The 14,121-nt window shown below is 36.1% G+C and overlaps 2 protein-coding genes and 1 long non-coding RNA gene across 12 annotated transcripts; 1 reads left to right on the top strand and 2 right to left on the bottom strand.

Moving 5' to 3' along the window:
- The first annotated feature begins 462 nt into the window (after positions 1 to 462).
- Positions 463 to 10,008, top strand: LOC139197923 (protein SABRE-like). 8 transcript variants are annotated; one of them, XM_070825962.1, is made up of 8 exons: positions 463 to 1,009; positions 1,522 to 1,621; positions 2,310 to 2,579; positions 3,662 to 3,924; positions 4,144 to 4,366; positions 5,391 to 5,561; positions 5,668 to 5,745; positions 9,637 to 10,008. In XM_070825962.1, the coding sequence occupies exons 4-8, from the start codon at positions 3,854 to 3,856 to the stop codon at positions 9,766 to 9,768; spliced, it is 675 nt and encodes a 224-aa protein (XP_070682063.1). In that variant the 5' UTR covers positions 463 to 1,009; positions 1,522 to 1,621; positions 2,310 to 2,579; positions 3,662 to 3,853; the 3' UTR covers positions 9,769 to 10,008. The 8 variants fall into 8 exon arrangements, 6 of the variants coding, with proteins under 6 accessions (XP_070682063.1, XP_070682069.1, XP_070682066.1 ...); XM_070825965.1 differs by having other exon boundaries at positions 508 to 1,009; positions 9,686 to 10,008; XM_070825966.1 differs by having other exon boundaries at positions 508 to 1,009; positions 9,645 to 9,955.
- LOC139197924 (uncharacterized) lies at positions 3,051 to 8,169 on the bottom strand. Of its 3 annotated transcripts, XM_070825971.1 has the most exons (5): positions 7,920 to 8,142; positions 6,681 to 6,768; positions 6,161 to 6,340; positions 5,875 to 6,063; positions 3,051 to 3,092 (listed from the first exon to the last, which is right to left on the bottom strand). In XM_070825971.1, exons 1-5 carry the CDS (start codon positions 7,979 to 7,981, stop codon positions 3,066 to 3,068), a joined length of 546 nt encoding a protein of 181 aa, XP_070682072.1. In that variant the 5' UTR covers positions 7,982 to 8,142; the 3' UTR covers positions 3,051 to 3,065. The 3 variants fall into 3 exon arrangements, with proteins under 3 accessions (XP_070682072.1, XP_070682070.1, XP_070682071.1); XM_070825969.1 differs by lacking the exon at positions 3,051 to 3,092 and having other exon boundaries at positions 5,777 to 6,063; positions 7,920 to 8,169; XM_070825970.1 differs by lacking the exons at positions 3,051 to 3,092; positions 7,920 to 8,142 and adding an exon at positions 6,864 to 6,983 and having other exon boundaries at positions 5,777 to 6,063.
- Positions 10,009 to 12,304: 2,296 nt separating the features above from the next.
- On the bottom strand, positions 12,305 to 13,400 carry LOC139197925 (uncharacterized). The gene is made up of 3 exons (XR_011583325.1): positions 13,160 to 13,400; positions 12,977 to 13,064; positions 12,305 to 12,539 (listed from the first exon to the last, which is right to left on the bottom strand). It is a non-coding gene; the product is annotated as an uncharacterized lncRNA (long non-coding RNA).
- Positions 13,401 to 14,121: the final 721 nt, after the last annotated feature.

The following is a 14,121-nucleotide window of genomic DNA, read 5'->3' as shown; positions in this document are numbered from 1 at the left end:
TTGAAATGCAGTAGGAATATCACACTATAGTACTACGTCTTGATCCTTGATTTCAAGGTAAAAAAGTGTGCCATGCTTAACGAAGTGTAGGTAGGGACCCCACTTATCATCGTTATTAACACGGAGGATGACGATGATGGTGGGGTGCTAGCGGTGGTGATGCTAGGTGGTGGTGACAATAGTAGTAGAGGCGGAAGTGGTGGTGCAGACGGTAGGTGGTGGTCAAGATGGCCTCGGTGACTATGGTGGTGATGTGACGACGATGATGATGGTGGAGGCAACGCTAATAGAAGTTGTTGTGATGGCCACTTATGATTAAGAATTTTATTTTATTTTTTATTTTAAACTCTCATTCATGAAAATTTGAAAATAATAACTAATTACATGAAATTAAACTGGCAATTGAAAAACTTTTTTCATTTAAAAATTCTATATTTATAGTTCCAACTTTATTTTCCCCGTGTAAACGGAGAGTAATAATAATTGAAAGGGAAGTTCTTCATGGCAATCCTTAGAGGGTACATCAAAACCGCGCGTTGACTTATTTCACCCGCCCCAACCTCCAAAGGACATGTTCGCCATTTTCTCCTCAAGAACACTTGCCCGTACACTCGCCACGCACCTGATCCCAGGCCTTCCCACGCGCTCTCTCTCTCTCTCTCTCTCTCTCTCTCTCTTTCTCTCTCGATCTGTGCCTCAGGGATCGGATCTGCTCTGCCTCTGAAGTTTCTCTCTCATACAAAATTACAAAGCGATCGCGACGGAAGGGAAGAAAAAGAAAACTGTCAGTCTCTCTGTCGCTGGGTTCCCTTTGATTTTCCATTAGGGTTTTGATGACATGATCAAGTTATGAGCGCAGAATGCTTTCCCCTTTTCGATTCTCTGCAGCAATTTACTGAAATTCATCGCATCATCAATCTCGTCGCCGGCAGACGACAATGGCGGCTTCGCCCGTCAATTTCCTCTTCTGTTTCTTGGTCATTTGCATCACGTTATGGCTCCTCTTCATGTACGTCCCTCTTTTCCCCATCTCCACAACCCATTCATATAAGTTATATGTATATGTGTATGTATGTATGTATGGTATGTGAATGCTTTGAACTCGGGTTTTATTTTTATTAATTTTGTTGGGTGCAATTCAGTTTTTGATGCCAATTGCAATGCCTGTGGAATTAGAAATGGGATAAATTTAAGAATTTGCTAGTTTTGGAAATGAAATTCGTCATACAGGCGTGCTTTAGATATCGAATTTGCAATGCTGGGACAATTTTAGCAGCCCTGGAAACCAGTGAAGACAATGTGTGTGTGAAAGTGGGTAGGGGTTTCTGCGTATATGGAGTGTAGGTGTATAGTTTGAAGTTTTGAACAGTATTAAGATGAGTTATTTTATGGGTTCAAAATAGGACTCTTTCATTATTACTTGGATAAACTTTTTCATTCTTTCTCCGGGCTTGAAGTGATTTAGATAGGTTCTTGTTGCCAAGTTTTTGCACTAAGCATCTTTGGCAGATTTTCTTCAAGGTTGCTGGCTTGGATTTTGAGCCGCGTAGTGGGAGCATCTATCAGATTCCGGTTTGGCGGATGGAAGTGTATAAGGGATCTCGTGGTGGAGTTCAAAAAGGTTTTCACTTTTTCCTTCAGTGGTTCAGTTTACTTATTTATTTATCATGACATGGTTGAGTAAAGGGGTTTTTCTTGTTCCTTATATTAAGTTGAAAGCTAATAAAAGTATTATGAGACCTATGTTAGCATGACTTCACAATAATTACTAATGAAAAATGGATTCATCTTTTAATTAGTAATTCCATATAAATCTAGTCTCATTAATAAGTCATGCCAGAAAATTTCTGTTCATGTTTCTCATGTGATTTAACACAGTGGTTGTTCTGCAAAATGAAGTTTCTAATTGAGGCTCTCGGTCCAATGGGAAGTTCTTTATGATCTTTTTCCTTTACTGGATGGTTTTCAGGTTTTTATATAGAGCTAAGCAGCTGTTTACAAAGCAAGTGTGTTTGTTGTTTGTAGATGTGTTTAATTGGGGTTTTGTGATTTATCTCTCTGGAGTGCTCCGAGTGGTAGATCTAGTCCTTAGTTATGTCTACAAATTTGATTACTACACTCATCTATAGTGGATCATAGTCTACCTAAAAGAAAATGAAGGGATTACTCTAACCCTCCCTGGGCCCTCCGTATGCTGTTTGGAATTTTGTTGGATGATTGTCAATGCTTTAGGAAATTTTTGTTTGGTCAGCAGATTAGTGCCTATTAGATGTTGACATTCTTCTATTTACGACTATGGTAATTTGCAGGGCGCTGTTGAATCTGTTTCTGTTGGTGAAATTAAACTCAGCTTACGTCAGTCCTTGGTCAAACTGTTTGGTTTTATTTCTAAAGACCCTAAGCTGCAAGTGTTAATATGTGACTTAGAAGTTGTGATGAGGCCTTCGAGTAGAAGTACAGCAAAGGCTAAACCTCGAAAACCTCGTACGACAAAGGCCAATTCAGGCAGGGGAAAGTGGATGGTTGTGGCTAATATTGCAAGATATTTGTCGGTTTCCATCACAGATTTGGTTTTGAAGGTATGCTGGATTGTACTAGTATTTTTATCCCTTTTTATCTGTAGAATACCTTCTGTTTGCTTTACTCGTTCTTAATGCGTAGAAGTTTGTTCATGAATAACTTTTTGAAGGATATTTCTAGTTGCCATTTGAAGAATAAAACCGGTTCAAGGTTAACTCATCTGAAAAAAGTGGAAAGAATATGCAACACCATTTTTTTTTTAAAATAAAAAAAATATTAAACTATATACCTCCCACCCCCTCAAAATATAGGATTGTTTTTTAAGTTGGTACAGGATCACAATTTGGTAAGTAAGAAAATATAGTCAACTAATCCCTCAATATGCTTGTTAAATGCTTGCATGGCAAATGTGGGTCTCATTTTTAATGGTTATCTGGAGTGTGCCATGTGTATTTACTAATGCGATGTGGAATAAATAAGATAGAAAACAAAGCACAAAAATAAAAAGGAAGAACAAACCTCCCTCTCTTGGACACTCTATGCCCTTATGTTCTCTCTCTCACGACCTGCAGCTGTTGGAGAGATAGAGGAGAGAAAAGAGAAGGAGGTTTAGTCCTTCTTTTAGACTTATGGTTTTTTATGTTATTTTTTTATTTAAATTTCATCTTCTGATGACTTTTCAAAATGTTCTCTAGTTTTCTATTGTTTTGTGTTTCACGTGTCATTCTAAATGCATGGTACACATTTGGAGTCCGATTAATCATAGAACATGGGACACATTTGCTACATAAGAATTTAACTGACCCACTCGGAGATCGGATATGTAGGTACTATTAAGTTTGTTTACCATTTTATCCAACCTCTGGAGATCGGATACCAACTTGAAATAGACCCTATAGTTGTGAGGTTTTATGTAGGCGATCCAAAATTTTATTCCAATAAGTTGGACATATTTTGTGTCATCGACAAGAAAAAGGGATGAATCTGATAGTGTACAAATATTAGGTTGGAAATAATCAAGTTCAAGAGGCTGTACTTTTTAATTTTTTTCGTTAACTAGTAGTCTATTCATTTCATTTTTCAGTTGTATCTTTCGTGCCATGGACTTTATTTTGTCGTTACAATTTTTGAAATGTTACAGATGCCCAAAGCATCCATAGAAGTGAAGGAACTGAAAGTGGACATATCTAAAGATGGTGCATCCAAGCAAAATCTTATTGTTAAGCTACAGATATCACCTATTGTTGTTCTGAGGAGTGACCCACGGGTTAGTTGAGACTTATCCAATTTTTCCACTGGAGGATCCATTTCTGCAAGCCAGACATCATCCTCCATGATGGAAAGGACATCTGCTCTTTTTATTTGTGAAGATTTCATCCTCTCTTGTGAATTTGGTCATGATAGGTATTATCTTTGGAGAAATATGTTTCTTTCTGTAGATGCAAAAGCATAGTTAATTGCTTTTAATGTGGCATATGATTTCTTAAGTATGAGACTTTCATTCTTATATTACTTTTTGTGTCTCTTCTATCATTAGATTTTTTTTATTTTTTTATTTTAATTTCCAATGATAAGGCAAGGTAAACCAGCTAATATCTTTTTATTCACTTGATTTGGATGTAGGGAAGTCGGTGTAATGATCAAGAATGTGGACATTGCCTGTGGAGAGATTACTGTGAACCTAAATGAGGAGTTGCTTTCAAAAAGCAAAAGTTCATCACAAACTTCTTTTCAACCTGATAACGTTCTAGGGTCCGCTACTGATTCTGTTGCTTCTAAAAAGCCACACAAAAAACAACAAATGATTGTTGCACTCTCAAAGTACACCTCTCTATTTCCAGAAAAGGTTTGTCAACTAATATGGCTTTCAACATGATCTGTCTGTCTCTTCCCCCCTTCAGTTTGTCATAATTTTACTAATGCCATTTCTTTCTGTTCAGATTCCTTTAAACATGAATTTTCTTAAGTGTTTTCTTCTAGACAGAATGATATTCTTTATATTGGGCATCTTTATTAAAGAATTTTGGGATATTCCTTTTTAGTGAATGTAAGTTATGATTGCACAGTTGGTTTTGATACCTTGTTCATTTTTGTAGATGTTTTCTTTTCTTTTTGATAAATAATTTCCTAAAAAATATGAAACTCCAAAGACACACGCACACACACTTCAATTTAATTGCACAAGCATCAAAGAAATTACTTGAGCATCAAGCTTTATTGTCAGATTTTCAAAGAATTAGTTGTTGGACTATACGTATGTGTAATTACATGCGATATGATGGTATAGATTTTCTCCTACCAAGATTTGGACGAACACCTACCCATATCCCAGGCTGTTCCTTTATCCTTACCAGTCAGGTGAAATCCCGAATAGTTATGTGATAGCAGTAATTTAGGGTACAGTATTAAGAGGCTGAAACAAGTTTAAACTAGTGCCAGAAGTGTGCCTTGGAGGATATCTCCCCTGTCCAGAAAGAGTCATAAAGGGTAGAGGAGTCATGAACTTTTTTGTGCCTATTTTGAAGTAGAGTGAGTGGGCTATAGATTATTTTAAAACTCTGACCAACCTTTATTTTATGCCATGTTTTGCTTGGCACCGGACTCTAATGTGATTTCCTTCTGACAGCTTCTCTTGCATCTTTCTACCCTATATCTATTACTCAGAGTTGTTGCACTGAATGTGATGATATTAGCAATTCATTTTCCATGTCAACCTCTTGAATCATAATAAGTATCATGCAATTATTTACAATTGAATCTTTCCTTGTTCTTGTTTATGTGCTTTCATCAACGTCTGGTTCATCCACTTGTGTAACTTCTCTTTTATTAAATTGTTCCTTATAAGAATTAATATTTTACTTCTTTGATAGGTTTCCTTCAGTTTACCAAAACTGGACGTGAGATTTGCGCATCGGGAATATGATTTTTCTGTCGAGAATAACATAATGGGCATCCAATTAAAAAGCACCAAATCACAATCCAGTGAAGATGTGGGGGAGACTACACGCCTTGATGTTCAATTGGATTTCAGTGAGATTCATGTATGAATGGAACTTCGACACTGTTAATATGATTTTAGTGTTTTACTTTTCACATTCGTTGCATATTGGTCTATTCTCGATGATGATTTTTGACATTATGTTTCAGTTGCTTAGAGAAGCTGGCATTTCTGTTTTGGAGATACTGAAAGTTGATGTTGTATCATTATTTTACATTCCAGTACAGGTAAGTTTTTTCAGTTTAAGTCCTGTGTCTCTTAAAAGTTAATCCTCTTCCTTCTGCTTATATTTTATACTTCTTGCATACGTTGGGTAAATATATCCAATTCAAACATAGTACTGATGCGCATTTCACCTTAAAATTCACATCTGTTTTGCTAACAAGCAAGTCAGGGTTAGGGCGGTATCTCAGCAAATCATCTGTTTGCTGAGGCACATTGGGTTGTGGTTCCTTCCCACTTTGCCCTACATCTTCGGTTGTGCTTGTAGTAACCTTGGTGAGCTTCTCAACTTGGTACTGGAGCTTCTTGTCAATGGGTCGAATCTGTTGCACACAAAAAGGGTGAGAATTGATTGATAACTGACTACACGGTTACTAGAACGACAAAGAAAAAGAAAAAAAGATCACCAGAGGCCCAGACCTTTTCCAGAAACAACCTTATCTCCACAAGGCTACGAACAACGGGATGCCCATTTATTGAAAACCCTTTAGCCTTACGAAGTAAGTAATAGACAAGTGACTGGCAATAGTTTAGAAGCAGCAAATGCTTGGCTTCAAGATAGCTTATCCCATCTGCTGTAGGATAATTATTTGCTTTCACCTGATACATTTGACATGGAGAAGAAAACAAATGAAACAAGTGCCTTTTGATGCAAATCATACTTGTTATACTAACACGCCAATGGGACTCCTATGATCTCCAAGTATTAAAAGATTGCTGCAAAAAATGGAAAATTTCGAAGAAAAAAAAAACATAGCTTTCTAGTCAAATCAGTTTTTATCCCTCAAATTAATATTAAACCTCAAGGAAGCACACTATCAATCCAGAAACAGTTTTCCTACAGCCTACAAACTGGCATAACAATTTCGAAACAAGATTTCTTGACCGAAATAAACCGATAGCGAAACTAAAACGACCCCAGAAGAGGGAACTCGTTTACCTTTGCAGTTAAAGCTTGGACTTTTGCCCTCACTGTATCTAATCCTTCCTTCATTTCTCTCAACAAAGCAGCAAGCTGGAGAGCTTCTCTGAAAAAACAAAATGCAACAGAATGTAAACAACATACCGAATTCGAATATCGAAACCCAATCAGCATAATTGCAGATTGAGAAATTGAACTCACTGCTTTACTCTATTTTCAGAGATTGGGTTTGAATTTGAAGCGTCTTCCATGGTTTTGAAGCTTCAGATTTCAAAACCCTAAAGACTGTCAAAACTTAAAGCTCGATGGGAGAGAGAAGATGAATCAGAAGATGAAGAGGAGGAAGAGAGAAGCTTGAGTTGTTGCCTGCGAGAGGAAGAGAGGTTGGACTGGGGATACCTTACTTTCCAATCGAGCTTCTCTCTTCCTCCAAGGTGCGGTCAGGTTATGGAGTTTCAATCGTAATTTACGTACTGGGAATTGCATATAAGATTGACGCAAGATAAATCAAGTAAATATCATCGTAAGGTGTCCTTTGGTCTAGGGTTAGATAGAAGAACAGAAGATTTAAAACAAACAAAATTTTGGTGCCTACCTGGAACCCTCCAAAGTAGACCTGGCATTCGTGTCGTGTCGTGTTCGTGTCGTTTTCGTGTCATACCCGATATCTTAACGGGTCGTGTCGTGTAACACCCGTTAAAATAAACGGGTAAAATGACCCGACCAGAAATCAACCCGATAATATTAACGGGTAATATGACTGGACCCGTTACCCGTTAAGGAAAATATATTTTAAACTAATAAATAATTAAAAAAAAACATAATATTTTTTTGAGTGAAAAAAAGGTTGCACGCCCAAACTAATAACCCTAAACCTAAACCGAATTATTACTAATAACCGTAAACCATTCCTCAAATTTGATCTTCTACCAACATGTCAAATTTAATCGAAAAAAATTGGAATATGTACAATTGGCTAAGCATTTAGTAGGCATACAGATTAAAAAGCAATAAAAGTATAAAACTGGGGCTTGAAGTTTTGCCAGAATTCCTCTTCCTAATAAATTATAATTAATTCATAATTAACCCGGACACTTAAGTTAAAACAATTTTCCAAGATTTAATTTCTATCCCTCATTTTCGTTAGGGTCACAACAATGATCTAAAATAGTACTTTCCAAAGCAGCCACTGCTTTCAGTTCAGTTACATTTTTTTCATTTCTATGAATGGGGGAATAAAGAGGGAGAAATACTTACGTAGAGAAATAAAGAGGAAGTGGCCGTACGAATGGAGGACGAGAAGATCGTGGCTGTCGCATTAGAGCTTTTTGGAAGAACAGACGGTGGGAGAGAGGTGCTAGGAAGAATAGATGGCGTCGGCGGGTCAGGGCTCGGGAGAGACAGAGAGCCGAGAGGGTTACGGGAGGGGAGAGGGAAAGGGATTAGAAATGATGACTATTTAGGGCTGGGTAGGTAGCCTGGCCCCTGGGCTCAGTGGACTGGCTTAGGGCTGGTTTGGTATTGCTGTGCTTTGAAAAAAAGCTGCTGTGAGAATAAGCGGCTGTGCTGTGAGAATAAGCGGCTGTGAAATAAATCAGCAGAGTGTTTGGTAAACTTTTTTGTAAAAGTGCTTTTGGAAAAAAAAGCAGTCTGATAGTGGATCTTTTCATTAAAGGAGCACTGTAGTTCTATGTGCTTTGAAAAAAAGCCAGTTTTCCAAAGCTACAAATTGCAGCTTCAGCTTTTTCCTTTGATTTCAGCTTATTCTCACAGCAGCTTCCAAAATAAGCCTTTTTTTTTAAGTTTACCAAACACCAAAAACACTCCCAGCTTTTTTTCATAAGAGCTTTTTTTAAAATCACATCAACCCCAAACTGGGGCTTAGTGTTGTTAGTGGCATTTGTTTTTTTTTTTTTTTTGAAGACTACTAGTGGCTTTTGTTTTGATTTGATCAGATCAGTGACACTAAGTCACTGACTGCCCAGTCAGAGTCAGATGGAAATAATGGAAAATATAAAGAGTTTTTTTGTCCAATTTTTTTTTTAATAATATAAGTGAAATAGAATCCAACGGTACAGATTTACTCTCATTTATCTTACGGCTGTTATTTAAGTAAAGTCTTTAATAGTTTTTAAATTAATGTAGAAGTATAAAAATATAGAAAAAATATATAAACGCTCGTAATAACAAGCTTTACAACTTTCATGAAGAGCTTAACTTCAAAATTCGCCACTATAATCATATAAATCTTAGATCAAAATTTAACCGTTGATTGTTGTTTACATTTACGCTTCATTTTTCTCATCAAATTTTGTTTTTTCAGATTTTCTTTTTTGAAAACATGATCTATTAGAGGATGCCAGAAGATGAACGGTTTGGATCGTTGATATTATGTTCAGAGTTTTACGGTTAGTGAAAATATTGCTTGATGTTTATAAAGTTTCTACAAACTATATGACATCGACTCATATTTTAGTTAACCGTAAATATCGAAACGTGATATCAAAGATCTGAACCGTTCATCTTCTTACATCCGCCAGATGATCATGTTTTAAAAAAAGAAAATTTAAAAAATGAAATTCAATAACAAGAATACAGCGTAAATGACAATCGACGGTTAAATATAAATTTAAGGTTTATGGATTATAGTGTTGGATTTCGAAGCTAACCCCTTCATAAAAGTTGTAAAGCTTGTCATTATGAGTGATTGTATATTTTTTTTTTACATTTTTTACACTTCTACAATAATTATTATTAATTTTGCTCTAAAATAAAAAACATTAGTCATGAGGATTTGGAGGATTTTAAAAATCTAAATGATAATGTAAGTGTAACCATTATCTACTCGTAGAGGAATAATGATGAATCACAAGTGTTTATATATTCTTTCACATTTTTCATACTTGTACGTATGTCTTCTTAGTTTATTTTAATTTTGAACAACAATATATTAAGTAAAATTTATTATCCTAAGCTTCTCAGGGGTACTGAGGTGGGCCTGGCCCACGGTTTCCTTCTGGTAGGCATCAAGATTGGCCCTATGCTGCTGGGGGAGCTGACTCATTGGCTTGGCCTGCTGCTAGTCTTGTTGTGGTCATCCTTTTAAAAGCACATCAAGTTATTACATGAACAAAAGAAGGATCCTTGGACCCAGGACTCCAACATACTTATTTCTTTTTTTTATTTTATTCTTTGGCACTTAATTAAATTAGAAAATAGGTTTTTTTTTTTTTTTTTAATTTTTAACAAACAATAGTAAGGGATACAGAGGTGGGCTAAGCCTCATACAGTCATACTGAGCCAACTATAATAATATGGTTCAACATCGCCTTTAGCGAGAATTAAACACCTATCGCTTATAAATAAAGAAAAATACTATTAGATTGTACTACTAATACAGTAATACTAAGTGGCAAATTAGAAAATAGGTTATTTATTTTTTTATTTTTTGAAAGACATTAGAAAATAGGTTTTGAATAGTAGCAAAAATGGTAGAGATCGCCATATCCATTCCATATGCATGCAGCATGCACATGGTTTTATATTCAACTGTGAGAACAGAGAAGCAGCATGTTAGAGAGAGAGAGAGAGAGAGAGAGAGAGAGAGAGAGAGAGAGAGAGTCCTTCCTAACCCTTTGCTTGACAGACAACCTATGGAGAGTCCTTCCTAACCCTTTGCTTGACAGACAACCTATGGAATTTCCTCCTTCAAGGAAGGAGAGCTCCCATATCCTGGTAATGATAATAAAGAACTCTCATAATAAAAATAAATAATGATAAATTTTTTTTTTTAAACTTATATAGAATAATAATAAAAAACTATATATTTAATATAAAATATATTGTATATATTAATATGGCTATTATATTTAATAATAAATCTTTTAGTAATTAAACTTTAAAATTATCAAAATAAATTTTTTTCTTAACGGGTCGAAACAGGTTACCCACGTGTTACCCGCGTGTATACCCGTTAAGAACCCGTTATTAACGGGTTCTTAACGGGTCACCCGATAATGACCCGATAAGTTATCGTGTTGACCCGAAACCCGTTATTTTCGTGTCGTTTTCGTGTCGTGTCATCGTGTCGTGTCAGAAACTGCCGGGTCTACTCCAAAGTTCTAATCCATTACCATTGGTCCATCAACTCATCAAAACGTGTATTTATGGTCTCTTAACTAAAAATTTATTACCATTGGTCCCTCAACTCTAATCCAACTGGTGAAATGGTTCCTCAACTTTAACCTAATTGGAGCAATGGTTCCTCAACTTTTAATCCAATTGTAGCAATAGTCTTTCCAACCTAACTTATTTTGACAAAATTCTTACAAACTTGACAAAAATGACCATAACTGCAGGTTTTGATAAGGTGAGGGACTCCAATTGTAACAAAAGTCCTTCCAACATAATTTATTTTGATAAAATTCTAATGAAGTTGATGCAAAGGATTATAGCTACACATTTTATGTGATAGTTGGAATAGACATGTGGGTTAATATGTCAAACATCACCCTTGGCTTGAAAATTGCAGCTTGGGTAATAAGCAATTCAAATTGTTTCAAGCTCGTTTCAGTTTGTATTTTTACATTTTTTTTAATTAAATTGTATTCTTTAAAAAAATTTAAAATTAAAAAAAATGAGAAAATAGGCATTTTAGTGTGCTCTACATTTAGGTACGGATGCAAAAAAAAAAAAAAAAAAAAAAAAAACCCAAAATTCCAAACCGAACAAAAAAAATCCCAAAATCAAACCGAAAAAATCTCATACCGAAAATCTCAAAACTGAACAAAAAAAAACTGTCAATGTCCAAAAAGCAAAAGTAAAATGTATAAGTCACGGCTAAACGAAATTTGCCAACACTGCAAATGGCAATTGCCTGACTATAAGACCACTAAGGTAGATCCTGACCACATGCCCCAGTTCTTCTCCATTGTAACTGTCAATGGGCGTAACTTCCCGACGGTCGAAACGTTTAGGTCGTCAAAAGAAGTTAGCATGAGGCTGCCAAGCTCAACATGAGAGGTGGTCGACAGCGACCTTAGTAGCCTCATGTTGAGCTTCTTTTGACGACCTAAACATTTCGACCGTCTGGAAGTTGCTCCCATGCGCATAAGTTGACAACTTGACATTACCCCTGCCTGCCAAGGATGTGCCTGGAAATTAGTTTACAATACCAACTCAAGTGTTGAAAGATGTTATATATTCATGATATTCGATTTGTATCTCGAGTTGCCACTCAATATTAGGGTCTAGTAGTATTATTCTTCACTCGTAAGTGAGAGGTCTAAGGTTTGAATCTCGTAGATGACGAAGTCGATACCACATTAGTTGCTTATTGTGTAGCTTAGCCTAACTCTCACCCTCGTCTAATATGTAAAATATATCGTTATACTCCAAAAAAAAAATGTATCTCGAGTCACGTCCAGTCCAGCATTGTATCCTACTCAATCCCAGTAAAGAGCATGACCTTTTCCCTAACGCTCTCTCTTTAAGAACTGGAATATAACTCATTTTGCTCCGCCCTCGTTCAAACGGGTGATGTTGAACAAGAATCGAAAGAAAAACTTGTACAGATGCGGTCGTACTATGGAGCTTCAATCGTAATTTACGTACTGGTAATTGCATGTAAGATTGACACGAGATAAAGCAAGTAAATTTTCTTTGGTGTAGGGTTAGATGCAAGAACAAAAAGATTAAAACAAACAATCTAATCGGTCCAAACAAAATTTTGTTCCCTACTTGGTCTGCCGCCAAAAGAAAAACACTTAAGATTTGTGGGAAGCTATTTCATGCTACTGGAGCAATCGGAGCTTGGCCCGGCAAATAAATTGTTGGGCGTTGTCAAGTTTGGCATACGCTATTCCTTCAACGCCTCATCTGCACAATCAGTCGAAAGTGTCAATGCCTTTGCGATAATATCATAAAATCAAATAAAGCATAAAACCAACCGAAGCCATGAATAAATAAAAGCAAATATGGAGGAAGAAAAATTTTGAATACTGGAAACTCATGCACACAAGAAAACCCGAGTAGCCAGCTGGATAATTTAGAAGGTTCGATGGTACTGGTTCGGGCAAAAACAGAAATAATCCAGCAGCTTGCTAAAAGGATTTGAGAATTAAGATAAACATTCACCCAATCAAATCAGTTTTTATCCCTCAAATTAATATTAAACCTCAAGGAAGCACACTATCAATCCAGAAACAGTTTTCCTACAGCCTACAAACTGGCAGAACAATTTCGAAACAAGATTTCTTGACCGAAATAAACCGATAGCGAAACTAAAACGACCCCAGAAGAGGGAACTCGTTTACCTTTGCAGTTAAAACTTGGACTTTTGCCCTCACTGTATCTAATCCTTCCTTCATTTCTCTCAACAAAGCAGCAAGCTGGGGAGCTTCTCTGAAAAAACAAAATGCAACAGAATGTAAACAACATACCGAATTCGAATATCGAAACCCAATCAGCATAATTGCAGATTGAGAAATTGAACTCACTGCTTTACTCTATTTTCAGAGATTGGGTTTGAATTTGAAGCGTCTTCCATGGTTTTGAAGCTTCAGATTTCAAAACCCTAAAGACCGTCAAAACTTAAAGCTCGATGGGAGAGAAAGAAGATGAATCAGAAGATGAAGAGGAGGAAGAGAGAAACTTGAGTTGTTGCCTGCGAGAGGAAGAGAGGCTGGACTGGGGATACCTTACTTTCCAATTGAGGTTTTAGGTTTCGTTTTATTTTATTGAGGTTTTAGGTTTCGTTTTCTTTTTCTTTTTTTTAGAGGTTTTATTTATTTATGGTCGAAATGATTGAGAGGTTTTATTTATTTATTTTTATAAAACCAAAATAATCGTTTTATTTATTACAAACAATAATGCTATTTCATTCTATGCTAACATAAGAGATGGTTTTTAGAGTTACGGTTTCTGCTTTAACATACTATTGAACTCATAAGTCAAAAGCACGCTATCGTCTTTTGTGATACCAAAATTGCATGAAAAAAAATTTGGTTGTCATCATGTGTGATATGTGATGGATACCTCATATATTTATTAAAAAAAAATTACACACCGAATGCAACTGGCTAAAGAAGAAGTCTATTCACACTCACAACCCACCACTTGTCCTTTTAATCGTTGTTCAAAAGAACTTGGGATTTTGAGCAATGGCGGAGTCAGAATTTCATGTGAGGAGGGGCCTCACAACATGAAAAGTTGTAGCAAATTGCACATTTGGAAAACCAATCAAATTCAGTATAGAGAACAAAAAACATAGTACAAACTCAAACACTTGAATACGAGGTAAGAGTTAAGCATGAAAGATTTGAAAATATAACAAAAGGACAAAAGAGATGACAAAGAAAAGTTGATAGCAAAAGGAGGGGAAGGGAAGTCTGAATTGACATAAGAGAGATGGAGTGAAAAGCGAGGCATGTAAAAGGAAAAGAGAGTTTAGATTAAGAAG

This window comes from Malus domestica, chromosome 08 (genome assembly GCF_042453785.1).
Source record: "Malus domestica chromosome 08, GDT2T_hap1".
NCBI lineage: Eukaryota > Viridiplantae > Streptophyta > Magnoliopsida > Rosales > Rosaceae > Malus > Malus domestica.
Note: the sequence above shows the minus strand (reverse complement) of the source record. Positions and strands in the feature narration are given on the sequence as shown.

Bases quoted from the DNA above. Each gene is read 5' to 3' on its own strand.
- LOC139197923 (XM_070825962.1), top strand. From the start codon at position 3,854: ATGATGGAAAGGACATCTGCTCTTTTTATTTGTGAAGATTTCATCCTC. The intron at 4,367-5,390 runs GTTTGTCAACTA...CTTCTTTGATAG, and splicing joins CCTCTCTATTTCCAGAAAAG to GTTTCCTTCAGTTTACCAAA. The intron at 5,562-5,667 runs GTATGAATGGAA...ATTATGTTTCAG, and splicing joins TGGATTTCAGTGAGATTCAT to TTGCTTAGAGAAGCTGGCAT.
- LOC139197924 (XM_070825969.1), bottom strand. From the start codon at position 7,981: ATGCGACAGCCACGATCTTCTCGTCCTCCATTCGTACGGCCACTTCCT. The intron at 6,769-7,919 runs GTAAGTATTTCT...TTGTTTTTTCAG, and splicing joins CTTCCTCTTTATTTCTCTAC to AGAAGCTCTCCAGCTTGCTG. The intron at 6,341-6,680 runs GTAAACGAGTTC...CAAATGTATCAG, and splicing joins TCCAAGCTTTAACTGCAAAG to GTGAAAGCAAATAATTATCC.